This window comes from Neovison vison, chromosome 6, assembly GCF_020171115.1.
Source record: "Neovison vison isolate M4711 chromosome 6, ASM_NN_V1, whole genome shotgun sequence".
Taxonomy (NCBI): Eukaryota; Metazoa; Chordata; class Mammalia; order Carnivora; family Mustelidae; genus Neogale; species Neogale vison.
In genome coordinates this window covers 66,834,543-66,862,378 of record NC_058096.1, presented here as the reverse complement: position 1 = coordinate 66,862,378, position 27,836 = coordinate 66,834,543, and the positions used below count along the sequence as shown (strand labels likewise).

The following is a 27,836-nucleotide window of genomic DNA, read 5'->3' as shown; positions in this document are numbered from 1 at the left end:
CTGCAATTTGCTGCCTTATTCAACACCCATTTTCCTGCTTTGGCTCTACAGCAGGTCAAAAATCACTCCTGATTTTGTTCCATATTAACAAATAATAATAAGCCCACAGTTTCAGCTTTGCAATTTAAAACTAGGCAAAAAACACTAAATTTACTTTCTCTTGCATTTTAATTAAATTTCAGAAGTCCTTTGGAAATCCAGGTATGCTAAAAAGAGGCACTTAGAATAAGAACATTAGGCAGTGCTTTTAGAAAAGCAGTTGTAGGAATTTGGAAAAGGATTTTTAAAGCACTTTTCGTCAGCTAGAATATTCTCCAGCCTTTCTTCGCATCCTCAGCCACAAGAATTAGCCCTGATTTTTTTCCCACAAAAGGGAGCTATGCAGATCAGGCTCTGTATGTGGAGTTTGGCACAAGCCTGTTGTAACAGAGATGTGCAGGAAGCAGGAAGTCAATGCATAGACAAAGACCTGAGCCAACTAAAGCTCTTTGTGTTCCTCTTTTAAGAAATAATTTTTTTTAATTAGGTTATAAAAAAATAAAATACAACAACACAAAAACAAAAATTACCATATAACCTTTTCCTCCTCTCCCTCTTTCTTCCTCTTTCTTGCCCTTCATTTAAAAAAAAAAAAAAATCTCAGTTTCTTTATTTTCTCCCTTATTAAAAAATAAAAGTAACCCATCACTGATGGCTTCAGGGTCAGCCTTGAAAACAGAATAGAACTCCTCAACTCCATTTCTTCTTGCTGTCAGGCTTGACTCCCTGGATTGTAGTTTTCTGGGAAAAAAAATGATTTTTAATCTAAGGTAAATTTGCTGCAAATATTAGTAACAGCAAAGCAAGGCTGTTTGCCAAAATGAATGTTGTTATGTTATTAGCCAAAGTTCTTCAAAAAGAAACATAATTTTTCCTAAGATTTCCTGAGACTTGCTCATCAGAATTGCTTTTGGATAATCAACCAATGTAAATACTGAAATACTTCCTGAAATGTGTTAATTAAGTCTTTAATTTTCTTGATGAAACAAGTGACTGGCAATAGAGAAAGTTTTTTTTTTCCTGTTGTGATTCAGATGTCCAACAAATGTTACTTATGGTGGAGGCAACCAGAAGTGAAAGCATATGGTCACTCCTCTGTCCCTGAGGTGGCAGGGCCCTCTGTTGGAGTCCAGCTAAAGATTGGATTGGCCTCTCCACATCCATGCTCTGAAAAGAATTGCTGCTCCCAAAGGGGTCAGTCCATATCAGCTATATCTCCGGTTCTCAGAACTCCCTAGAAATTGAGGCATCCATGGTGGATTCTGAGTGCCTTGACACTGCTGTTTATCTGTCCATTCTGAAAATGGACTGTGTGGAACTGATGTGCTGGGCCATCAGACTGAGATGAAGAGCTTCTAATTGCTGCCATGACCAGAGTTTCTGTGTGTCCATTTCAACAATGTATGCCGGAGCACCCAGCCTAGAGAGGACCTGCTGTGTGTTTTTAATAAATGTTGGTTTAATTGAAATTTTTAAAGCATGAGTAGCATCTATTTTAAGAAGTTTGAAGATCTAAAAGGATGTCTGCATTGACTTAATATCTGTTAAAATTCCAAGGAGGATACTGTTTGGGGGAAGGAGGAGAAGAAAAAAAAAAATTCATTCCTCTGTAATCCCCAGACTGAGTTAAATCACTGTAGTAGGAGAGGAAAGTTTCTCGGAGATGTAGCCCTGAGAGAACCCCGAGCCCTTCAAATATTCCCTGGTATATTTTCCTGAGGCAAAATTTGAGTTTGAGCCTACCAGGGCAGCTCAGTAGAATACAAAAGGGGTCCGACTTTCAGTAACTATTAGCATATCCATTAAAGGGCTCAGAGCAATGGCTTTTAAACTCAAATGTGCATTAAATTCCTCTGAAGTTTTTAAAATGCAAATCTTGGGATTTCATCTCTCCCACTTGGCAAATTCTGTGTACATAGGACAGAGCCAAGGTTTTATATTTTTCACAGACAAACTAGGTGATTCTGATGCAGATAGTCCAGGAGCCACACTTTGGGAAAGATGATAAACTTCTTTCACAAAGCAGAGAATACATCAATGTAGGCTCTCTACTTAATAGCACCTTTACAGTTCATCAAAATTCACCTTGGGCTTCCTTTCGTGATCTCACCTTAATGAACTGAGCTGCTTGTTCCTCAGGGTTATACATGCCACAGCAATCATGAAATGATGGTCACATCCTCTATTGGCAAAACAGGAAATGATTGCTTCTGATGTACTGCTACCATTTTTATTATTACCATGTTCTATGTTCCAGGTATATCTATTTCTAATAAGATGCCCTGCCATCTTATCTGTGGTCCCTTTTTTGTACCACATTTGTTTTCTCAGCTGGCTAATCACTAAACTTTACCAAGGTCATCAGTAAATACTGATCAAAGATGAAACCCCTGAACTTCCACCAAATATGTAAAATCTTGCTTGGTACACCTACCAGTGCCGTCTGTTTCTTGGAGAACCTCTAACTGTAACTCAGAGAAGTCCATCCTGGAGTGATTGCTCTGCCGGCTTGTCACACTCCTTCACATTGCCCTGTAATAATCCCCAGCTCCCAGGATGTAATGTTTTCCATTATCTTGGTGTGGATCAGTGGTCATCAAACTGGGATGGATATAAATATCCTCCCCCACCACAAGACTTTCAGTACTACCAAGAGGTACATGGGCCTAGATAAGTTTAGGGTAATCATTTTCCAAGCCATCAATCTGCACGTGTATGCTAAAGTTGATCAGCTTGTGAACACGGCTCAATACCAGTTACTTCCCACTTGTGCGTGCTTTCACAATTGTCCTTTTCCCACAACAAAAAAGATACCTCTTACATTGGAATATGATATATTGCCCCAGGGAGTATATGTCTTAGGATGCCAACAAAAGGATAATTCTAAATATTTTATCTAAGGACTTTATTCCACTCACACAATTACTATTAAAGAAAAGTACAGACCTCTTAAGGAAGTGTTCCTGAGAGCAAAGCAAAGAATTTTGGTAAGAAGCATCCAAGGCTGGGGCGCTGGGTGGCTCAGTGGGTTAAGCCTCTGCCTTCTGCTCAGGTCATGATCTCAGGGTCCTGGATCAAGCCCTGCATCGGGCTCTCTGCTCAGCAGGGAGCCTGTTTCCCCCTCTCTCTCTGCCTGTCTCCCTGACTACTTATGATCTCTCTCTCTCTCTCTGTCAAATAAATAAAATCTTAAAAAAAAAAAAAAATTCCAAGGCTGCGGCACATTCTTTCATGGCAAGGCTTCTTGCTTGATCTATCAAAATACCAAAATAACATTTTTGTGAAAAATAATTATACAGCCAAAGGAGTATAAAATTAATGTATTTTCGCAACTCTTTCTGAGTAAATGAGTTAGAAAAGGCCCATCCAAGTGAAAGGGTAACATTTAAAGTCAGTGATTCCAATAGGTGAGTAACCAAGCCTCTTCAGAGCAAGCAGTTTTCCAATTATGTCCTTGCAATAAAATTAAAGGAGAACCTAACTCCGTTATTGATAGGTCATTAAAAAATTATGTTTAATGATAGATCAGTATTTGATTTTTGATATTTAATTCAGAAGGAGCAGTGATATTGTAATAAAATTCCTTGTTTATGACGAATTTTTTAACTCATCTGTAAAACCAAAAAATAAGATTAAATGATGCTGAATCCTGTCTTATTCCAGAAATAAGAATTACAAGTGAGAATTATTAATTCCATGGATATATGAACTAATGGGGAGGCATCCACCTTATTAAAAGAAATATTTCCAGAAAAAATTTATCTTTTATTTTTATTATTTATCAAAATATATAATATGTCTGGATTACTGTCCTAGAGGAGAATCTTCCAGTTTCCTAACTGGAGGTTAAAATACTTCCTGATAGCATTCTCTTGAAGTACAATGAAAGAAGGGGTCTGCAGTTTTAGTCAATCACTTCTTACACTTGGTTTGGGACCTACTCTCTACTCCCTGTTCCTTGTGAGTCTGGAAGTTCTCTGACTTTTCTTCTGGAGCTCTTGTAGAGCGTAAACAATTTGTACTAGAATCTGGGAGAAGCAGATATCTGGTTTCTCCGTTTCCTGGTCCTTTTCAAACTCCCCACCTCACATGCTCCCTGTATCAGTTCACTGACTCTATCCTCCTCTGCCTGGTTTTAGCATCTTTGTTCTTGTTGCTCACAAATTTGATACTCTGACTCTGTCTGGTTCAGGATTTGTTTGCCTAGTCCTACACGATGTGCTCTCTCCACTGGCTTTTGGAATGCTAAAAACTACACCCTGCCCAGAAGGCAGGCCTCTTCCCCAGCTCCAGTTGTCTGCCAAAACTCTCCCCTTCCAGATCTTTCCCTCACTAGACACCTCCATTTCTGCCCTAAACACGGTTCTTTAAAGACACCGCTCTTTCTTTACTCCATATTTGCACACACTCTTTTCCTCTGCTCATGCCTTATCCGATTCATTCTATGTGACTTGGCTCAGATACCATCTACTTTGCGAAGCCTTCCCTGCCCTCCTATTCAGGACTATGTGCCCCTCAATCCCTCTAATGGCCCCCAGGTCCTTCCCTGTCACAGCAAGTATGGTTCTGTTATAAAAGCCTGTTTATTTTAGTCTTCTCCAGCATGTGCTCTAGTGAGAATAGGACTACATTAGTCATCCTTGTATCCTCTACCTCTCAAAGGATCTGGCACATAGCAGGTCCTCAAAAATTGTAAAATAAAGCAATGAGTGTGTGATTGCATTAAGAAAGATGGAAAATCATCAGACATAAAATCAGATAATTCCTGAGTTTTATTTATTCTCATATCCCCTGTGTATATAGCACAATGCGTGGCACATAGTAGTTACACAAAGACATGTTTTATTGCGTCACAATCATAAAAACAGAAAAAGGAAATACAGTTAAGCCAGTTGGGAGAAATCCATAAAGTTCAGGGATAGGTTATTCAATTTTCAAATATCTTCAAGCTTCTCAAAGTAATTTTCATCCGGTCAGGGATCTGTGACCACTTTCTTATACTTTTGGAAATCTCCTGCACCTTAGGAAAGAACTTAGACACTTCTTAAATCTGCTTTCACAACTGATTCAGTGGAAAGAACACAAGAATTTATGGAAAAATAAAGCAGTAATGCTTTTCCCTTGTCTTTTATTGACTCTCATTTTTTTTCCCCTAACCATCAAAGACGAACTTCCAGGATCAATAGATTTAAGATCCAAAGAACTCATAAACTCAGATGTAAGAAATATGTTTTCTTAAATTCATTTTTGATTTTGAGTTTGCATACTGCAGTAGTAACAAAAACAGACTCAGTAAAATTGGGGCCTCTCTCAACACACACCACTTCCTCCCAGGTGTGTATATAAATTCCGGGGAAGCTTGCATAATAACAGAGTCATCTGTCTATGCTGACATATGCTGAGATGTCCTATAACTGCCTGGAACTTGGGCTTCAAGCCACACAGTGTGCTACCAACCTGTCATTTATTGTGTTAGTCTGGCCCCCTCCCTGCTAATGCCTCATAGACAGGCAAATCATTCTGCTGCAACCGCAGTATGCTGGAGCCTGGGGACCTCTGAAGGGAACTGAGACCCATTTATGTGGGGCAGAGGGTCTAAACTGGCAGCCCATATTTTCAAACCAACATGCATGTTCTTTACATCATTGTATCTGTTATCTCCCATTGTTTAACAAACCACCCCAAAACTTAATAGCATAAAACACACTATTCTGTTTGCTTACAATTCTATGAGTCAGCAATTTGGACAAGGCTTTGCTGGTGGTTCTCCTGCTGTTCTCACCTGGGATCATTCCTATGTCTGTCATTATCTGGCAGACAAACTGCTTCATTCACACGTCCGGCAGTTAGTGCTGACTAACCTGCCTGAACCTCTCTCTTTGTGTGGTTTCTCATTCTCAAGGAGACTAACCCAGCTTCTTGGCATGGTAGTCACAAGAAGTGGACAAATCCCGAGGCACAAGCACTTTTCAAGGCCCTGTGTGTGTTGTGTTTGCTCTTCATCAAAATTTAAGATTTAAGGAGTCAAGAAAAAGATTACTCTCACTGGGGAGAGCAGCAAAGTCAACATTACAAAAGAGCATGCATACCAGGATGGAAGAAAATTGTGGACATTTTTGCAATCTATCACAATGGTTTTATTCATTCATTCATTCATTCATTCATTCGTTTCTGGTTGCCAGTGTTTAAAAATTGGAGCTTCATAAAGAAGTCTTAACTTGACAAACCACCTAGACTACATTTCCTGCCTGGTCTGTTGCATTAAAGTTTGTGATAATAAAACTTAGTTTACAAGATTGTTTTTGTGAAATTAAATGAGATAATGTCTGTGGAAAAATCTGGCACAAACAGGTACTTGATATATGGTTTCTTTCTTCCTGAATACAATTAGCCAAGAAGTGAATGTCTGACCATGGTTAAGGAGAACAGCCAAGATGAAGGATGAAGGAGTCATAGAAAAGATAGCTAGAAAGTAATCTCTCAATCTGTTTTTAGAAGGATAAACATATTAGGAAACAAGAGTCTTAATGAATTTATAAAAAAACACTTCATGTATTTAAGAAATGAAGAGGAAGGGTAGTAAACATCTCAGTTTGCTTTAAGTGAAGCACTTCAGGCTCTGGAAAGTTCACCTAGCTCATCCCTTGGAGGCACAATCAGACACTGTCAAGCCCCCATCCCTGTTTCAAGCTCTTGTGTGTAAACACCTGTGTTCAAGCACAGTTCATTCTGTCACACTCTGCAGAGAGTGAACACCCTGCTCTCTTCCTTCCGGGCCTGAGTCCGGACTGAGTGGGGAAGCCTCTGTCACATACAGCAGGTACTAACTACCAGGGTTCCCTTCCTGGAGAGCTTTACATTCTCTGACTTTAGTAAGAAACCTCCTTCTTTTCACTGGGACACGTAATTGGCTAATCTTTACCTCAGATGCAGAGAAGATAGGCCTCTGCAAACTCTTCCAGAAACAGCTGGGGGTTAACAAAAACCAAAGGCAATTGTGTAAGCAGTTTGAAAATAAGCATGCTGGACTTTCTCCCTAGTTATCAGTTAGCCAATTCTTGTCTCTAGTTGGAGCTGCCTGCTAACCAGGGAGCACAGTGAAGTGGTGGGAATAACATCCAGAGAGTGGGTTGAAGGAGGAACAGAAGCATTTTGGCTTCATACCCTCTCTGGGCCTGCGTTTCCTGAAGTCATCCCTCTTGCAGCAGAAGGACAATGGCCGAGCTGAAGGTAAGAGACTCTCTGCCAAGTTTGCTGCAGCTTCTTCAGCAAGAACCTGTGGAAGCTTCCGAGAATTCCAGAGTACCAGGGTCAGAAAGGGCTTAACAAGGTCCCGTTCCAAAACCCTGTGTTCAGAGGCTTCGCCATTGTGTTCGCAGGCAAGGCTGGGGCTGGGGCTGAGGCTGGGGGGTTGAGGGAGAGGTGATAAAGAGAAGAGATGAAGTAGATGAAGCCTTCGTTGTCTATCTCTTGCCTTTGTTCATTTGAAATGTTGTCCTGGAAACCTGTAGACACCATAAGTGCTCCCCTTCACCATGGGCAGAAACATTTTTCAGTGTCTGCTTCCCAGCCCCAAAGCCCCAACATCTTCCCACTGCTGCAGCTTCCTGGACTGTCTCCAGCCGACCAATTAGATTTGCTTTATCCAGTCAATTATTTTGAGGATCCACAATCGGCCCTTGGCCAGTAAAGGCCCTAGCACTTCCTCTAGGAAATAAGTACTTTTTATTATTTAATGTGCAATTGAAAAGTACATGTGGGTTATGTGCTATTAATGAATTAACTTATATTATAATCCTCAAAATAAATCCAGGATATAGGCCCTCTTGTTTCTATTTAACCTATAAGGGAAGGAAAGTTAGGAGATTAAGTGACTTGCCCAAGGTCACTGCTTCCAAGTGATGGAGACTGGATCATAACCTGGTTTGTCTGAATCCAGATCCCAGGCTCCTAAAGGAGTTTTAGTGGCATCTAATGAACTGAATGCCTTCAGTCCAGGTAAAGGGATTTTTTCCCCCCGGTGTCTAAAACCATACCTAATACAGGGCCTGACACATGCATGTGGAACTGAATAGAACTGCCCAGAACTTTTACTCAAGCCAAGTGGGCCACAATGCAGGCTTCTTTCAGGATACAGAGTTTGAGCACTTCCCTAATGTCCTTCAGCTGATACTGAGCCTGAAGAATCAAACAACTCCCTAGTTGATAGGGATCCTGAAATCACTCCACACTGAGGAAAATGAGCTTATCTTCATGCCTCACCAAGAGTTAAAAAGGCTGCAAAAGAACGCTCATTCTTTCATTCAGCAAATATTATGTGTTAGTACTGGTGCCACAGATTATAATCAGAAAGGAACTGAGTCTGGACTGGGAAGGTCAAGAGAAACTTCTTGAAGGAGGCTGTTTCCAAGCGGAGTCTCAAGGGAGAGGTAGAAATTGGCTAAATGGAAAGAGGTGGGGGCTAGAGGAAACACTGAGTACAAATGCATGGCCCCTGCAGACAGCCCAGAATGTTCTGAGAGCCAAGAGAGTTGCAGCTGAAGGGACAGCCAAGTTGAGATACCCAAGATGTGGTAGGATGTATGGATCTGGATCTCAGGGAGTGGGTTGGGTGGGGAGAATAGATATGACAGGTCATCATATCAATGGTGGTAGCTGAAGTCTCAGAAGGAGAGTGCCTAAAAAACTGTTTCCTGATGAAAATCCTATGGGGGAGTTCAGCAGGGGTTGGAAACATCCTTACCATTTATAAATAAATTATATCTAAAGTCCTATCCTGCTGAAATTTTTAGCAACTTATTATGCACAGCACCAGCAGACCAATGTAAATTGCATGCTGGTCTTTGTTCTCAATTTCAAAGGCTTTCTTCCCTGCCTGCTGTCTAATCTCCACAAGCAAAGGTTAGCTCTAGAGATCAGGAATCCAAATACGGAGAGCCAGATTGCATCATTCTAATCAATAAACATTATATAAGTCAAAAAAAAATGCTTCTCAGCTTTTATTTCATTTTAATAGATATATCAACACAAAGCCTCAAATGAAATCACACTTACATAAAACAGCATAACTGGGGAAGAAAATTCAAAAGACAAAATAATAAAATTAAATTTCAAAAAGATCACCCCATGTTCTTACATTGCTTCACTTCGACAAATCTTGATTTCCTCATTTCTAAAATGAAGGGCTGTTTAATATCCAAACTTTGCCCTCCACCTCCCACCCCACCAAATATTTTGATTCATTAGGTCTTGGTCTGTGTTTAACCAATTTCTGGGGGTGATTCTATTCTCCCCCAGAGGTGGGAACCCCTAATACTGTCATTTTATTTGTTTCCTATTTCTGCTATAACAAATGACCATAAACTTAGTGGCTTAAAACAACACATGTGATTCTCTTACAATTCTCAGGATTAAAACTGTAAATCATTTTCCCGGGGCCAAAATCCAGCTTCCCCAGACTGCCCTCATTCTGTGACGGAGGCCTCTTCTCCATCTTGGATATGCACCACCCTAGCCTCTTCTCCCCTCATGGCACTGCCTTTTCCTCTCCTGTAATCAGATTTCTCTCTCCCTCCCTCTACGGAGGACACGTGATTATAATTATGGTGCACCCAGATAATCCAGGTAACTCATCTCAAGATTCTTACTTCACCCACATCTGCAAAGTCTCTTTGAGTATATGAAGTAACGCTCACAGGTCCCAGGGATTCCGACAGAGATAACTTTGAGGGTCATGACTCAGCCTACCACAATCACCTGCAAGTCCCCAACAACCTCTGTTCTCTGTTCCCAACACAATTCATCAGAAATACTGGACCCTTTCCACAGGAACAAGGTAGCTCAAATTGCTTCTCCACCCTGACTTCTCTCTCTTTCCTTTATGCTCAGTGGAAGGCAGTGAAGTGCACCATCTGCCCATCCCACAGGGGTGTTACCCAGAATCAGAGTCCAGAGAGAGCACCTCATAAACTTACTCTGACACACAGAGCACATCTTGGGGACCAGATAAGGATTAAAAAGCGGTATACTAGGCAGCTGCCAGACCACCAGCAGCACTGAAGTCACCTGGAGCCCCGTGATCTGCCCTTTCATTTAGAAAAGATACAGATCATTCTCTCAGAAAAAAAGTGAAATCATATTTTTATGATGGGTCCAGTTATGCAAGAACCTGGACTGAAGGAAACATACAAACTCACTTGCTTAATGTTAGATTTTCTTTTCTTCTTGCATAAGGTGTATTTGTACACAGTCACTGAACCAGCTGTGGTTGAACGCTTGGATTTTCACAGCTGATATAAGCAGAGTCCCGATTCTGCCCTTGATCTCGGCGCCTTGGGAAAGCAGCTGCAGAATACTGCTTCCTCAAGTCAGGTGCCTTCAGCAGTAAGGGACATAGCATTTGAAAGCTCTAATAAACTCATCTGTAATTCTTCTCTCTGAGGATTAGGAAAGCCGACTGACTGGAGAGTGAGTCAGCATTTTCCGCCTCCTCTTCTGCCAATGCACCACAGCTTAGATGCAGAAACCGGCTCAGAACTCACACCTCTCTCGGAGCTGGGTGGCTCCCTTCCAAACTACCAGCTGTTCTTTCTCCTTTCTTTTCTATTTTTTAAAGAAGTCAGAAGCAAATGCTTCAGCACTACATATACTAAGTGTCTTTTCCCTTGTTCCCAAAATACATATAACTCTGGACTCTGTTCTGAGACCAGCAGTTGGGAAGAATGGGGAAGGTATTAATAAGTAAACCCACCCATGCCTGGAGAAGGTTCCGCCGTATTCCTCAGCACTCAAACCTCCCTGCCTCCCTTGCAGAGAGAAACAATACGGCAGTTGAGCAAAGTGAAGGCGATGTAATGCTCAGTGACTTCAGTCACAAGACTGGTCTAAAATTCCATTCTACGGAATTGAAGATAATTTGGGATCATTACCATTTCTCAGCAGCTCAAATTCAATCCCACTGATGGTGAGCATGAGGTCCATTCTGAAAGAAGAAAATTGTATTCAGTGGAGAGCTGGAATGCTGGACGCTCGGCCATTTCCCAAAGAAATCAGCCCAAACTGCATGCTGCTGCTGTTAACCTATCTGTGTATAATAGAACTCGGTGGTTTTAGTGCTGACAGATTTTCACATATCAAAAAAAAAAAAAAATTGTGTCTGGAGGCAAAAAGAATAATTTCACTTCCATTGCTTTCTAGGTCATAACTTTTCATATTTGATATTCCTCCCCAACATAGCAGTTATCGGCCTGATCATTGCTTACACGTCCGAGCATATTGCATTTAGCTCATCCTTCTCCATGCTGCTGAGAACTCTGGAGGGCTTACCCTCCACCCACTTACATCCTTCTTATATCTCTTAAAGACATGTGCTCAGATGGTGGCATTTCACTCACTGAACAAGGCTGCACTTTCATTATCCTAGGCTAAAATTAAGTACATTTATTAGGAACAACTCTGGGAAGAAAATGGCCTTTTTTTTTTTTCATATATTTAAGTGAGAGGAAAGTGGGTTCTAACCCCACTTTAAGCATCACACATATACTCAGAATAGACTCTAAGGGAAAGGCTAAATCAGACAATAGATATCTGTTGAGTACCTTCTGGTAAACCAGGCACAGAGCACACACAGGTAAACAGGACTGTTCTAGTCACAGATTCCATGGGTCTTATCAACTGACAGAGAAGCCAGACAGTGAACAAGAACTCACAGGTGTGTTAAGTGTTGTAAGAGTAAATGCAGGGGCTCCCATACTTTGCTTTGTTAAGAAAGTCCCTAACTTTTTTCCCCTCTGGTACAGAGTAAAAAGCTGGCACTCAAGTAGTTGCCATGGTACCATGGTGGACATGCTTGGTCTGACACTCCTCCTGAAAGCCTCTCATATCTTCAAATGTGTTTTCATGTATCACAAAAATAGAAATATATACACAAGTGTTCCATAGGTGAACCAGACAATAAGGGTTTGCTGTAGATTGGATCCGTATTGCCTCTTCATGGCTGTTTATTTCAGAGTGTGGAGGGGAATGGGACTCCCTACTCAGGGAGGTTGCCATTCAGGCCCAGCAAGATCCCAAGAATCTGGAGATGACAGGATGCCTGAGTTATCTCCCTTCTCCAGAACTCCCTGCTGGAAAAAAGAAATAAAGAAGCTGTTCTTGGAGTGGGATCGTTAAGAACAAGCCCATAAATCAACTAAGTACAGCTAAGGGTGGAGAGTCTATGCAATATGCTTCAGTCTTCTCCCAATAGATTGGTGGTCTTTAAAATTCACATAGAGCTTATTTCCTTTGCTGAATGGCCCACATGCTGAGACAAAAGAAAACATATTCTATACGAACATCATACACAAACACATGTCCATATGGAAATTCTTACTTTCATTTAGACTATCAATGTTGTGACATGCTCTTTTAATCCTGTTAATGATAGCTTTTGTGTCTTTGTCATATGTAGTACATTCCCGGATTTGGGAACGAGTGTGCCTCGGAAGACCCTCGCTGCCCAGGTGCCCTGCCAGAAGGACAGGTATGAATGAATAGAATATTAGCTCAGAGAGCTCTGAATTGTAGGAATGAATAAATAGCCCTCAGGCCAAAGCACGTCCACCCACCATTGTTCCTGAGATTGTCTAGGAGTTGCACAAATCTTTAAGACAGCTAGGGTACAGAACAATGACAATACAAAGATTAAAGCGGGGTGGTGACTACTTATGGAAAAGCACACAATCTGAAATAGTGAGACTAACTCTAGGACTTTCAGGAGGATCCCCTCGGCTCAAGGTTAAGAGGACTTCCTTACAGTCCCTTTGAACAGCCGGAGATATGACAGTGATAAGAAAATAACCAGTCCCAAATATGTATTCACAAATATGTTTACCCTAGTGTTGGTTACAAGAGCAAAAATATGGCAAACAAAATTTTTTTTCAAAAATTTTGAAGAATATTTTACAGCATGAAAAAATGCTCATGATATAAATATTTGCTCTAAAAAAAAAAGGTGTGATCATTATAGGACTACACACATCATTCATCACAGGATCCCCATCTTGAAGGATAAGAATGGAAGGAAATATACCAGTGTGTTAACAATGGGTTATTTCTGGATGGTGAGATAACAGGTTATATTTTATAAATGTTCTACATTATGCAGGTTTCACTTTTCTAATCAAGGGGAAAGTCACCTAAACATTTGCTACAAAAAGTATGTGTATGGGTTAGGGATGGTCATGTGCAGTGCTCCAGGGCGTCCCCATCCAGGACAGAATGCCCCCACTGAATTGCTTGGTGGGAAGGTTGGGATGGTTTTCTGATTGAAGTGATGTTGTTTACTGCCTCCTTTGTTTTAGAACAATCCTCAAGTCTGCCCTTACAATCTGTATGCTGAGCAGCTCTCAGGATCTGCTTTCACTTGTCCACGGAGCACAAATAAAAGAAGGTACAGTATTAGGATAATTCTGACCTGCAGACTGTGGGATTTGTGACTAGTACTTAGTGCTGGCTCCTACGCTGGGCCATAGCCTTCCACGGCTGCCCAAAATTCTGCTCTTCACAGGCTGTGCTCTGGGTGAAATCAGGGGATGGGCCTCATCTCCAGCTAGTATCAAGTGACTGGTGGAAGAAAGTGAGAGCCTGGTTGCATGGAGTCTGGAAAACACACACGTCCAGATCCATTTATAAATTCTCACTCATATTCAGAAGAAAATGTCCCTAATAAACTGGCCTTCCCCTAAGAAAATGCCCTCAATAAACTGTCCGGTTGAGTTTCCAATTTTGGTTTATTTGATTTTTTCTTTTTTTTTGAATAATGGTTAACTCAGAATTATAGATGATTCAGTATACCTTCTCTAGAAGATGAAGTATTATGAAGTATTATGTTCTTTGCATAAAAATATTGTATAACTAAACTTGGGCAGTTGAAAGTTCAAGTACTATGGCCCCTTGTGGTTTGAATTAATAAGGTTTTACTCTTTGGAATTTGCCTTTATTGGAAACCAAGCACATTCATTAGCACAATGTGTCATTTTCCATGTTTGCTCTAATCCCACAAGCCAGGTCAGTGAACTCATTCCCTTGACTGACTCCCATGGGGCAGGTTGAATGCAATAGATGTGTGGTTTAGGGAGGCAGTAAGTGCTATGGCTTAATCGAGTAGTGTCAAATTATAGGAATATCAGGCTAGGGCCTCTGTGAAGAGGGCTGCTCCTGATATTGGAGATCTGGGATGAGGGCAGTTGGTCTGGTACTGCTTAGTGGGAAGGACTGGGTATACCTCCATAGACTCCTCCTGAGAAGCAGAAGAGATAACCAGTACAACAGCACAATGGACCACACAAATAAAAAAGGTGGTTCTCTTTGGTGGTTGATTATGCCCACTCTGGGGTAAGGTCCCCTGAGTTTAAATCCTGCCTCCTTCTCTTTTCAGCTGTGTGACCTTGGGCAAGTCATCTACCCTCCCAGAGCCTCTAGTTCCTCATCTGTAAAAGAGATAATGATAGTACCTATTTCATAGTTGTGGTGAGGATTAAAGGAAAGAATGCCTATAAAATACTGAGCACATTGCCTGGCACACAGTGAGTGCTCAATGAACATTAATTTTTCTGATCATCATTACTGTTGCCATAGCTGAGTTTTTCCCACAGTACAGGGTATCTCTAGGTTGTGTCAGAGAACTCAGTGTGAACTATGGCAAGTGCTATGCTATCGTGTCCATATCAATATTGCTTCTCTCTTCATAACTATGGGCATGGAGAGAAGAAGAGAAAGTTTCTCATACTTCCCAAAATTGGGGGTTAATTCTATTGCCATTTAATCATCTCTCTCTTTCTCTACAATCCCAAACAGTCAAGGTAAGGTAAGCACACTGGCAATTTCTGTCCATTCTAATTTATGACAACCTAGCTTCCATGACTATGTTCTTGATTTTATGGCCCATTCGATAATGGGACACCTGGACTCCAGATTCTGCTGCCTACCCCCATTATTCAGCAGTATCTTCAGCCAGCAGGAGCTTAGCTCTGTTCCAGGAGGCTGAAAAGGAGCTGTTGGCATTTCATTAAGAAGCTGGCACCTTTCCTTGAATCAGAATTAAATCTCTGTCCAGGGCAATGTAGTGCTGCCTGGGGAGTTTTGTAAACAGCTAAAAAATAAGGGACACTAGGCCTGGCTCACCCATCTGTTTAGAACTCTGCAAAGGTATCCACAATAATTTCAAAATCCCAAGTGGAAAGAAAGAACCAGCTCCCTCCATAGGTGAGCAAGCCTGGGATTCTTAGAGTGAGTCACTACTCCTTTAAACCACAGAGTGGTGGGTTCTCACAAAACTATCAGAGATTACAACCACCAAGGGTTAATTTCTATCTGATTAGTTAGCTGAGCCCTTAGGTACTGAGAGGGGAGAGTCAATACAGATAATGTGGAAAATCTGGACCATGATAAAAACCTGGATGATTAGGGATAGGCAGACAATTCAACTTATATCTAGTAAGTGAGCACCTACTGTGTGTGAGTCATTCTAGATACAGAAGCTGAATCCTTGCAATCTTAGGAGATAAGGATAAGAAACGGATCAGGGAATTTTTGTAACTTGCCCAGGATCACACAATTGCTTCTAAGATATACATACGTTCCCTTAACTCTAGACACTACTGGCAGCTGCAGAAACTCAGTTTATTCATAGCCTGAAGTCCAAGGTCTAAGGTCATATCATTTAAAAGTGGAGGAATCAAATGGACACTAGACAAATCTACCCCTTTTATCTCCCCAATGGTTCATTGTGGGGCCAGGCAGACTCCAGCCCTTGAAGTAGACTGACATAGGGCTTAAGGGGCCACAGCCTGTTCAAGCAGGTCTGGTCTTCCGTTGTCAGAGGTAGTGCTTCTTATCATTCTGTACACTGCCAGAGTGATGGCCTCTGAAAAGACATGGGTCCCGCTTAGCGAGTTTCAGAGTCCCTCTCCACTTCTGGACAGTTCTCCTGGTGTCCTTCAAGACGTCTGCATCATTCTTCTTCTCTTCCGGAAGCCTGAGGTCTGGGTCCTGGCAGGGGGATCTTTGTCTCAGGCCTTATGTATACAGATAATAAAACTTGAAAAGGAAGGAAGGGAGGGAGGGAGGAAGAGAGGAAAGAAAAAAGAAAACAAAATTACAAATATACTTACTATAAGAATATATGCACAGATCTTATGATGTTGGAGTACAGAGTGTTAATTTCCTAAACATCTTACAAATTAATATAAAAAAAAACCCAATAGAAAAACGGTAAAGGACACAAGAAACTCATAGTAAAATTACAAAGGACCAATAAACATACAGATTCTCGACCTTACTCATAATAAAGGAAATACAAAATAAAAATGAGATACTATTTGTTACCTATAAGGCCAAAATTATTTTTAATAATACCCCAGGGGCTCCTGGGTGGCTCAGTGGGTTAAAGCCTCTGCCTTCGGCTCAGGTCATGATCCCAGGGTCCTAGGATCGAGCCCCACATTGGGTTCTCTGCTTAGCAGAGAGCCTGCTTCTCCCCCTCTCTCCACCTGACTCTCTGCCTACTTGTCTGTCAAATAAATACATAAAATCTTTAAAAAAAAATAATACCCCATATTTCTGAAGACTTGAGTCATCAGTCACTCTCACTCATTATTGTTTTGAGAATAAAGTGGTACAATGATTTGGCAATTTTGTTTATGTATGCACTAGTGATATATGAGAATACACAGGAACATTGGTAAGCTCTGATGCTGCTGGTAATTGGACCTGAAGAAATTGAAAGAGAAATTGAAGGACTCTTTACCCTTAGGGAATTTGAATTACTTAAATTATCTCTACCAATAGCATGTATTACTGTTATAATTTTTTTTTAATTTCTCAAAAATAGCAAAGAAACTACTCATATTCTCTCAATCTTTGTAAGATTCATTGTCCTCACTTTCCAGAGTAAGAATTAGTATCCAATGACATATACACACTGATGTTTTTCTATGGATTTTCCTGTACACTTATCCCTCAAGGTACTTTTCCCCTTCCTTTATAATTGTCATTGGGAAAGACAATTCTTTATTTTTTGTTAGTATGGGAACCACAAGAGCCAGGAGCCTCAGTTTGAAGAGTGATGGTTAGAGTGGAAAGGTGGGAAAGGCCAGTGGCTATGAGCAGCCGTGGCTATTAAGAAGTAATGCTGTGTCATTGTTTCTCACATTAAAGCCCACAAATCGTTGACTTGAGCACCTTCTGGATCGTACTTCCTGAGCCAGTCTGCCTATCCCTCATAACACCACCCTAAGGCTTATGTGTCCTTGTTTTCCCCCAGTTGGCTGTATAGGATTCTACCTTCCGTGTCTCACAAGCCCTTTGAATCTATCGACCAAGGCCATATCACTCACAACTGGGATGAAGTTGACCCCGACCCTAATCAGGTAAACTGGTCCTGTGCGTTGGCACATGCCATGTATCCAAAACCTTGATTACAAATATTTAAGTCAAACCTGGGTCTTTGAGAAATTAGACATTGAAAAAATATCAATACTAAAGTGTATCTGTTCTTTTGCTCATACTTGGGTGGGAATTTTGGAATTGACTATTCACGTGCACGAGTGTGTGTGTGTGTGTGTGTGTGTGTGTTTATTTACTCTGCTTTCAGTAATGAGAGAGATTCAATACTATAGTGGACTGAGATCTGTTTTTGTTTTTTTACCTTTGAGAACTCCAGTATACCCCTTTGTCTCTTAGCTTAGGGACACGCCACGGATAACAGGTATATAATGCAGGAAGCAAAACAGGCCCGGGTTTGCATCCCCCCTCCCCCACTTACCTGCTGGGTCTTTGAACAACCGTGTTTCACCTCTACACCGAGGTGATTACATCTGCCATGCAGTGCTGTTGGGATGAAAGAACAGGTGTGAACGTACTTCACACTGTGCCTGGCACATAAGAGGCAAGACCCAGGGCTCGGATACAGCCATGCTGATATAACCACTTAAAGGAAGCAATATAATATCGAGTATAAAACCTTGAATTTTATATTCAGGTCAGTGTATTTATTTATTTTATATTATTTTTTAATTCTGAAGTCCCTCTCTGCCAAATTGGCAGAAAACAACTTCATGTCAGTCTTCCCTAGGAATCACTGGTTTTAAACAATGCCAAAGTAGGAGTAGGGGTTGGGCCTTGCTGGTTGGTCCTCCCTCCCTGGGTAATGTTGAGATGCCCCCTGTTCTGCTGCCATCAGGCAGAGGCTTGGGCATGGAGTCATCTGCCAGTCCAATTCTGGTTCTGTTGTCCCAGGTAAGACACACAACTCTTCCCTCCTACTTGGAGCTGCTGGGTACAGGTTCAAGACTCTTCTTGGTATTCAAATTCCACACAGACCCATCAGCCACCCATTCATTTCTCTCTCTCTCTCTCTCTCTCTCTCCCTCTCTCTCATTCTCTCCTCCCCATAGCCCACAGAAATCTGATGCCTCCTCTTTGTTTACCAAGACATTATATCTATTCCTACAAATCCCTTTCCCCTAAATGCTTAACAAAAGCCAGCATAATCATAGTCACTTTTGATTTCCTGCTCTGCTCCACCTCTCCTAATTACGGAAATCTCAGAGAACTGTGTACCTGAGTGCTACCTACTTCTCTCCAGCAGGGACAGAAGGGAGGCCTTCAGAGTGAAAGCCAAATGTGAGTTAACAACTTAAAATGTTAGCCGTCTCATAGCCATTTTGAAAATAAGATATGATGTCTAAATGACTGCCCCTTAAACTTGTGTGAAGTTTAATGCATGAAGCCAACATCCTCCCTGTTCACCACTGGCCTATTTTTGCCTCTCAGCATATGGGAAAAGGTCAGTCCCTGCTCCAGCCCCCAACCCTGCAGGCACCGTGCCTACCAAGTCCCAAAATCTGGCTTTCAGCTCCTGTCCCTTTCTGCTTCCTCCAGTCAGGGCTCTTGTGCAGACCACAGTTTGCACCACCAACGTGGAGACCCTGTCTTCACCTCGTCCTTGAGTCTCACCTGGTTTCCTATTCCAGGCCAATCTGACCACTTTCTCTCCCACCCTCAGGTTAAGAATGCCCCTGGCAGACCATCTTCATTTAACCATCTAATTCCCCACTCACCTTGTAAAGGGCCATAAATCATTCTATACAAAGTCACTGCTTATTCTCTGGGAATCTCCCGGATTCCTCAATGGCTTACATCTCAAATTTGCTAATTCCTCTTTTAAAGTTATAATAGTCATGCTTGTTTGTTTTTGACCAACAGATAGACCTGATTGCTTAATAATGGAACTCTATCTTCTATTAGAAAATATAAAGGAGGGATACTTGTACTTTGATAGGATTCCTGGTTAAACTAAATAAATTAAGCATTTAATATATATACTAATTTTGGATGATTGAGAGGGTATATGAGTCACAAGGATTTTCCCTATTTTTTTCTTCAGGCAGCATAAGGGAATACCCAGTTAAATTTCTGCTAGCCCTCTCCAGTGGAGCTAAATCTCCTACTATACAAAGGAATAGGGTGGTTGTAGAATCAGCAAGTAAGACAAAAATCAAGTACAAACAACATTATCTCTGAAAAATCCCTTGAATTACCCACAAATTATAGGATACGGGGTTTTGTGTATGCCACTCTGTATGGTAATTCTTAAGTACACTGAATTGGAGAACTAACTACACAAGTTGAGCTAGACTATAAGAAGGATTGCAGGGAAAGGCCATAGGCAAATATTCAGGAATTCAAATTGTGGAGACTTTATTTTTTTTAAGAATTTATTTATTCATTTGACAGAGAGAGTGAGCACAAGCAGTGGGAGAGACTGCCAGAAGAAAAGCGAGAAGAAGGCTCCCCACTGAGCAAGGAGCCAGATGCAGGGCTCAATGAGGGGCTCAGTGAGAGGCTTGATCCCAGGACTTTGGGATCATGACCTGAGCCAAAGGCAGATGCTTAACCAACTGAGCCACCCAGACATCCCCCATGGGGCTCTCACGATAACTACCAAATAATTAGTGGTAAATAAGGCAGAGTGGGAAATTTCAGTGCTCCTGACTACTCATATCATCCACACCAGTCATCAAAGCCTCTATAATCTTAATACAACTTCATAGATTTTTTTATGGTGTGCAGCCAACAGAGGAGCCACACTTATGTTTGTATGATTTATTTGGGGTAGGAGTCAGGTTTTAAGCCTGACCTTTAAGGAAAATGTGAGTGTGATGTGTTTCCTGTGAGGGTGAGAAGTAACATGCTCATGTTTTAAACATATTATTATTTCTATGACTATTATTGATACATTTTATTTAATATGAATACACCCCTTTACAGTAATTATTTTGTAGTACGGGTAGGTTATCCATGGAAGCTAACCTCACCCTTATAGAATTTTTCTGGTTTTGTCTTGTTATAAAAGCAATGCATTAACAAAGGAGAAAATGGAAGTCTCTCATAAGCAAGAGTCAAGTATGCCATTTTTGCATGTTCTTTTATTGTTTCATAACTAGTTAACACACACTTTGAGAGGGAAGTTTGAGTTAACTGTTGAAAAGCCTGAGTTACTGCAGAGGCATCAAAAGAGCTGCACCAACAATTTCTGCTTGCTTTCTAGTAGATACTCAATATACATTTGTTTCCTCTTCTTCCCTGTGTTTCCCATTCCAGCCTCCCTTTGCACTTCTCCTCCGACTTGTTACCTTTCTCCAGTTTTGAATTTCTTCGAACACAGTCTTTATGATGGCCACCAAATGAATTTCTTCCCCATTATTTCCCTTCTTTCCATTTATGACCTTGTGCTCACACACTTTGGGACAGCCATGCCCCAGAACTCAACACTGTCTCTGTGAGCAACCACTCTGCCAAGGTAGTGGTTTATTATCCTCTTGTCCTGTGACTGACCTCCCCTGCTGTCCAGCTTCCTTTCCCCTGATGCACACATCCTGGCTGTTCATGCTACATGGATCCTTTTGTCTTTTCATTTACACCTTCTTGACAAGTTAATATCTCTTTCCAATTTTATGCTTCATTAATAACCACAGCAATCTGCATTCATCACTTCACCCCTCTCATAACCTCTTCCAAATATGGACGCTAGACTCTCATCAAGAAAGTCTCAGAAAATTATATTTGGGTACCCATCTGACAGTCCTTCTCTGTTGAAGCCTGTATCATAGGTATGTCTTCACCTGTCACAAACCAAAATAAATAATTCACCAGTTTCACCAACTCCCCAAATTAGTCATCTCTGGGAATTTGAAGACTTGAAAATCACCTAATATTTCCTCCAGGAGAGCATCATGGGGTATGCTATCATCACTGTCACCTTTGATACATTGCCAGGAAGACTGAGGATGATGTTCCCAAAACCTTTATTTCCTCTTAGCATATATTTAATCAATTGTCTAAGAATTAATGAAAACTCTTTTTGAAACAAACAAACATCTTTTTTTTTTCTAAAGATTTTATTTATTTCTTTGACAGAGAGAGAGATCACAAGTAAGCAGAGAGGCAGGCAGAGAGAGAGGAAGGGAAGCAGGCTCCCTGCTGAGCAGAGAGCCCAATGCGGGACTTGATCCCAGGACCCTGAGATCATGACCTGAGCCGAAGGCAGCGGCTTAACCCACTGAGCCACCCAGGCGCCCCCAAACAAACATCTTTTTGAGTGTATTTAGATTCAGCCTATGGACATAATAAGTTCAATCCATTAATATTTCACATAAGAAATATACCTAATTTTGTTCATCATGTACTTTCCTCTAACTTCTGGAATCTCAGAATCTAACAAACAAATCCACAACGAGTTTAACTGTGATTTTGCAGATTTCAATTAACATTCCTAAATCAGCATTCCTCTCTAAAGATCAGAGTCCTTTAAAGTTTATCTTTCTTATTACTAAATCCCTAACTTTTTGACTTTCAGAAAGTCAGACTGAAGCCAGTTAAGACTCAGCTAAGGGAATTATCTCTTAGTTCTCAACCAGTATAATTTGGACCAAGTGATAAACACCTCATAGCTAATTAAAGACCAAGCCATAAAATTCCCTTTTCCTCTAGGACATGCAAATTACCAAAAATGCTTCCTAAAAATACACCCTCCCAGGGTATTGGCTGTTTAATTTGTCAAACTATTCAGCTCCACTACCGCTAAAAGCCCCCTTTCTCCAAAAATGTCCTGGATTTCCCACTTCTTTAAAGCTTTTGACCACGCCTCTCCTAGTCACACCAGATTTCTAAGAAAGAAATCTAAATCCCTTTTATCACCCTCACCCATCTCTCAACCCGTCATAGTTCAGCCTGCCCAGACTACCCTATCGAAACTGTATCTTCTTTAAACAACAATAATCCACTCCCCACTATTAATATTTTCTATTCAAAACTTAAAATAAGAATGTCAATGCCTGGGGGCACCTGGGTGGCTCAGTGGGTTAAGCCTCTGCCTTCAGCTCAGGTCATCGTCGCAGGGTCCTAGGATCGAGGAGCCCCACATCGGGCTCCCTTGCTCAGCAGGAAGCCTGATTCCCCCTCTCTCTCTGCCTGCCTCTCTGCCTACTTGTGATTTCTCTCTGTCAAATAAATAAATCAAATTTTTTAAAAAAAGAGTGTCAATGCCCAATAATCCCATCAATGCAGGACTAACCACTTGAAATGTTTCTGTATCCTTCTTTCTAGTCTTTTTTTTTTTTTTAACATTGTAAATAAGATCTAGGGTCCCATGCAGCCAGAAACCAAAAGTAATTGAGAATAATTCCAATCTTCATTTGTTTCTCCTGAGAACACTAAAGAATACCCAATATATGACCCACAAGAACACTTGGTAAATTCCCTTTTCCCCAATTCCCCCAGACTCCAGCCATCTCACAGCCAAGTCCTCTCCAATTTCACAGTGCATCTTCCCAAGCTCCTCAGCCCTTCATATGATTCACAGCCTGGCTCCTCCTCCTCCTCATTCTCCTCCTCCTGCTCTTTTCTGCCCCTGGAGAATGAACTTATGGTGTAGGTTCCGATCCCCTTTCCTAGGAGATTCACACGTGAAACATGGATCTGCATGGTGAGGCTGGAGTTCACAAGATTTGAGAAGAAGGCGTGAGGATGGACAAATTGGAGTTTTCCAAAGAAGCAGGGAAGGGCAGAGGACGGGCTGTGAATAATCGTATATTAATGTTGTTTTAGAAGTAATTTATACAAACAAATCAAAAGTAGAAACAGACCCATAAATACAGAGAACAAACTGATGGTTGCCAGAGGGGTGGGGGTGGGGTGTGGAGATGTGAAAAATGGGAAAGGGAGTGGGAGATACAGGCTCCCAGTTATGGAATGAATAGGTCATTGGGATAAAAGGCTCACCATGGGGAATACGGTCAATAATATTATAATAGCACTGTATGGTGACAGATGGTAGCTACACTTGTGGTGGGCATAGTATCATGTATAGACTTGTCAAATCACTAAGTTGTACATCTGAAACTAATGTCACATTGTGTGTCAACTATACTTCAATTTAAAAAAATCAGTTATGTATATATTTACTCTAATGAAAGTCATGCTGTAATACAGTTTTACCTCGTGGGTTTTTTTTTTTAATTTAAACATCATATTTTGTGCCTTTTCCCATGTCTTTTTTAAATTTCTTGAGTACAGGGAATTTTTAACTTGGCTTTATAATCCAATATATGTTTATAAGACAATTATTCTACTGTCAGCTACTTAGAGTGTTTCAATTTTTACTATCATAAATCATCTATGGCTAAATACAATCCTTTCTCCTCAACATCCCAAAGCCTTCAACAGTTGACTTCCCTCTCTTCTTCCTGTGCAGGTGTCCAAGATAAGCAATCAAGAGCACTAATTTACCATCATATCTTTCAAACCCTCCATTCTCTTCCATGTGCCCTACCCACCAGCCATACTGGAACTTTTACCATTTCAGGGCAATACCCTAATACCTGAGGCAATACCTGCCTCAGTACATTGTGCTCTTTCACCTATCTGGCATTTTCTCTTTTTTCCTTATAAATATTCAAATATTCAAATCCCACCCATAATTTATAACTCATCTTAAATACTACTTTCTTCCTTGAGCCCTATATGTATTTCTCAGCCCTATATGTATGTCTCATCATCTTCATATGACCTGTTGTGTTCAGCACATGTCTTCTTCCAAAAGGTAGAACCATAAATACTTATTGAATTAACTCCCTGAGAGCTCAGATCCCATCATTCTATAAACAGACTAGATTGCATTTTCCTAAAGGCATTCACTGGTGTTTGCCAAAAGTATTAGAGAACAGGTTGCTCTCTGTTAAGTATTAGAGAACAGGTTGCTCTCTGTTCAGCCCTTTTGGATAGCTTGCTGGCTCTTTTAACAGTAAATCTCCATCAACTTGCGTTTCACTCCTTGAAAAGATGTTGGTACTTTCTGAAAACTAGATTATTTCATTGTGTGTATCTCTTATTTTCCATATATAAGAATGTTAATAGGCTGTATGCCAAGACTTATTCCCGAGGGAACATTTCTCTTCCAAAGTCATTTCACTTACCTATTTCCTTGTTTTTCTATTAGAAAGTACCCACACTTCCACCTTCCAAGGTCTTCTGTAACAGTTTCCCTGAGGGCAGAGACTGTCAGTGTTTACTGCCAGCATGGGACATTTAACCTGGCACACAGAGAGGTCCCCAATAAATCATTTGAATGAATTAATATAAGGGGATTGAATAAGAATGTTGATACTGAAGAACCTTAGCAAGGTTCTGGTCCCAGGAATCAGACTGGGCAAGGGCAACTTAGCACTGGAGGAGTAATAAATAAGGGTGAATTTGGAAGACCAATACAAGACCGTTTAAGGGAGGCAAAGCCTGCATTTAGAAGTTATGCAGATCATGAATAGTTTGGGAAGCAGAACAAGATAGGCAGGGATATAAAGTCTCAGGTTGTAGGTTACTAAGAGAAACTGGGAGCATCTTGGTATCTGTTCTTAGTAGAGAAAACTTCTCTAAACCATCAGTCCTTTCACTTCTAAAATTGAGATGATAATCCTAGGTATCTCAGAAGGTTGTCGTGAGAATTAAATGTCATCCAACAAATATTTACTGAGTGACTACTATGTTTCATGCTCTATGCTAGGAGCTAAGTAATGGATGTAATGTTCTTAGTTTTATACTCAAATGGGAATCCAGGTTTCTATTTGTGAAAAAAATGTCATTCAAATCCAATGAAGAGTTACCTTTTTTGTAGCTTGATGAAAGACTTTTTTAATTTAAATTTTAGTTTGTTAACATACAGTGCAGTACTGCTTTCTGGAGTAGAGTTCTGTGATTCCCCATTTACATACTACACCCAGTGCTCATCACAATGCAAACCCTCTTGAATACCTGGCACCCTTCTACCCATCCCCCAACCACCTCCCTCCATCAACCCTCAGTCTGTTCTCTATTGTTAAGAGTCTCATATCAGGGAGATCATATGAAAGTTGTCTTTCTCCGCTTGACTTATTTTGCTAAGCTTATGGTTTGTTTCCATCTCTCCTTTTCTTCCCCCTTCCCATATGTTCATCTGTTTTCTTTTCATGAAAGACTTTTGAAAGTCTGAATAAAGTATAGTGACTTGCATCCTCCTTAACTGTGTTCTTGCCTATTACTTTGAAGAACTCCAATGGGTCACTCAAACCTGATTTCTCTCCACAAATCATGCTGGCTTTCCTCTTAAATTACTAGATTTGCTGAAGAATGCAGTGAGCCATTGTTTTATTTTATTCACCCCCCACACATACACACAGCTTTTTGAGTCTGTACTTAAACTCACTGTAGTGGGATTACCCTGGGCCCCTCCTAGCCATAGTTACTGCTAATAATTGCTCACACATTGTGGTCACTCCAAATTCTTAATTACTTCCAAATTCTTAGACAGGTGATATCGGCTTCTAATGATATGTCTACTTTAGTCAGCCATTATTGTTCAGAGTATCTAACTCATCTAATCTAGTTGAGTCCAAGGCCATTTTGGAGGGAATTTCAGTAAATTAAAGAATCTTCGTGTTGAAAGTGATACTCAGATCATCCAGTCCAACTCCCGATCTTCTGACTCTGGAAATACTGAGACCAATTCTCTAATTTCTTTTTCATTCTTGAGCATGCATTTTAAATCCTGATCATTAAATGTTGCCACTGATTCTGTTTTTCTCCAGTAACCTTAAAAAAATTTTTTTTAAGATTTTATTTATTTATTTGATAGATAGAAATCACAAGTAGGCAGAGAGGCAGGCAGAGAGAGATTGAGAGAGGAGGAAAAAGGCTCCCCGCTGAGCAGAGAGCCCAATGTGGGGCTTGATACCAGAACCCTGGATCATGACCTGAGCCGAAGGCAGAGGCTTTAACCCACTGAGCCGCCGAGGCGCCCCACCCTAAAAATTTTTTAATTCTAACTTGGTAGTCCCTTGAAAATGCTTTCCAAATTATTTCTAACCACCTCATTTCTGGTAAGTAAAAGTTCATTTTCCAATGGAATTTGTAGGATACAGCCACAAAATGTGTGAAGCAATGATAGAACTGAAAGAAATAGATAAATCCATAATTATAGTTAGAAACTTCAACATCTCTCAACAGTTGATAGAAAAACTACACAGAAAATCAGGATATGGAAGAAGTGAGGGTTTTTCACATACATAAAGACTTACATTCTAGAGTTAAATTCTAGAAAAATTCTTTGGACTTTTAGAAACATTTCCCAATTTACTATTGCCTGAACGTCACTTGACCACAGATAATCCCACAAATTTGTTTTAGTCTTATTCTTTGAGATATTAGCAGGGTTCTTGGTGCCTTATTCATCCATTCAATCATTCAACAGAAATTTATTAATATCCTCTATTGCCAAGATATTACATTGAGTACTACAATTGATTTCATTATTTTTGAAATGTTTAATAATTAAATTCCTTGTGAAGGTTTATTTAGCAATAATATATAGTATGAATTTTAAAAACTGTTGAATAAGTTATAGGACTAAATCAACTAACAAGCATCCTTTGTCACTCTTAGAAGCTCTTCTCTGAAGAGAATTCTGGAATTATAGTTTCCTCCAACACCCCATTGTTACATGTAAGAAAAAATACAATCAAGAGAGAGAAAATTACTTGACCTGTCTGAGGTCACAGAATAAATAGAAACAGAGGCAGTAGCAGGACCCAGATCTTGTTCCTGGCTCAGCCCGATGCACAGCCCGCCTTGGGCTGGCTGTGGATCAGAGGTTACTGCTCCACAGCATGCAATTAAACTGAACATCTGGCTTTAGCAGGAGATGTTTCTCCTCTCTGCTTCATGGGTTCTTCCTGTTTGTCATCTCCCCAAATCTCCCTCCTCACATTCCACAACATATCACACCAAAGTTCCTGACAAAAATCTCTTGCCCAAAGATCAAAAGCTGGCTTCTTGTGAGTAAATGATTTATCAGAACCAGCTTGGGTATTTATTACCCTTCATAATGCACTGAATATAGAACTTGTACAATCTGCTGCTGTCAGACCCAGCTGATAACTTACTTCTTTCTCTATACCATCTCCATCATTTGAAGGGTATCATTTTTGCATTAGAGAAGATTCTTCAAGACCACTGCCTCATCTAGTGTGTGGGTCCTGTTGAAGGCATGCTCTCTACATCATCATGTAGGGCCTGTCCACCCGACAACCCTGGCTCTTTCCTCATGACTTGAGGGTTGATGTGCTATAGAAAACTAAAAAACTAACCAGCAAAAACCAGCCAAACCAACCTCTCAGCCTCTCTGACTTAGTTTTTCCCACTCACAGAAGACAAATCTCTTCTTT

The 27,836-nt window shown here is 40.7% G+C and overlaps 1 protein-coding gene across 1 annotated transcript in view; it reads left to right on the top strand.

The window, feature by feature from the left end:
• The first annotated feature begins 7,001 nt into the window (after nt 1-7,001).
• Nucleotides 7,002-27,836, top strand: part of HGD (homogentisate 1,2-dioxygenase) — a 42,456-nt gene continuing 21,621 nt past the window's right edge. The window contains exons 1-4 of the mRNA XM_044251465.1: nt 7,002-7,269; nt 12,491-12,562; nt 13,383-13,471; nt 17,345-17,450. Of these exons, the coding sequence (XP_044107400.1) occupies nt 7,255-7,269; nt 12,491-12,562; nt 13,383-13,471; nt 17,345-17,450 (282 nt within the window). The 5' untranslated portion in view covers nt 7,002-7,254. The remainder of the gene's footprint in view (nt 7,270-12,490; nt 12,563-13,382; nt 13,472-17,344; nt 17,451-27,836) is intronic.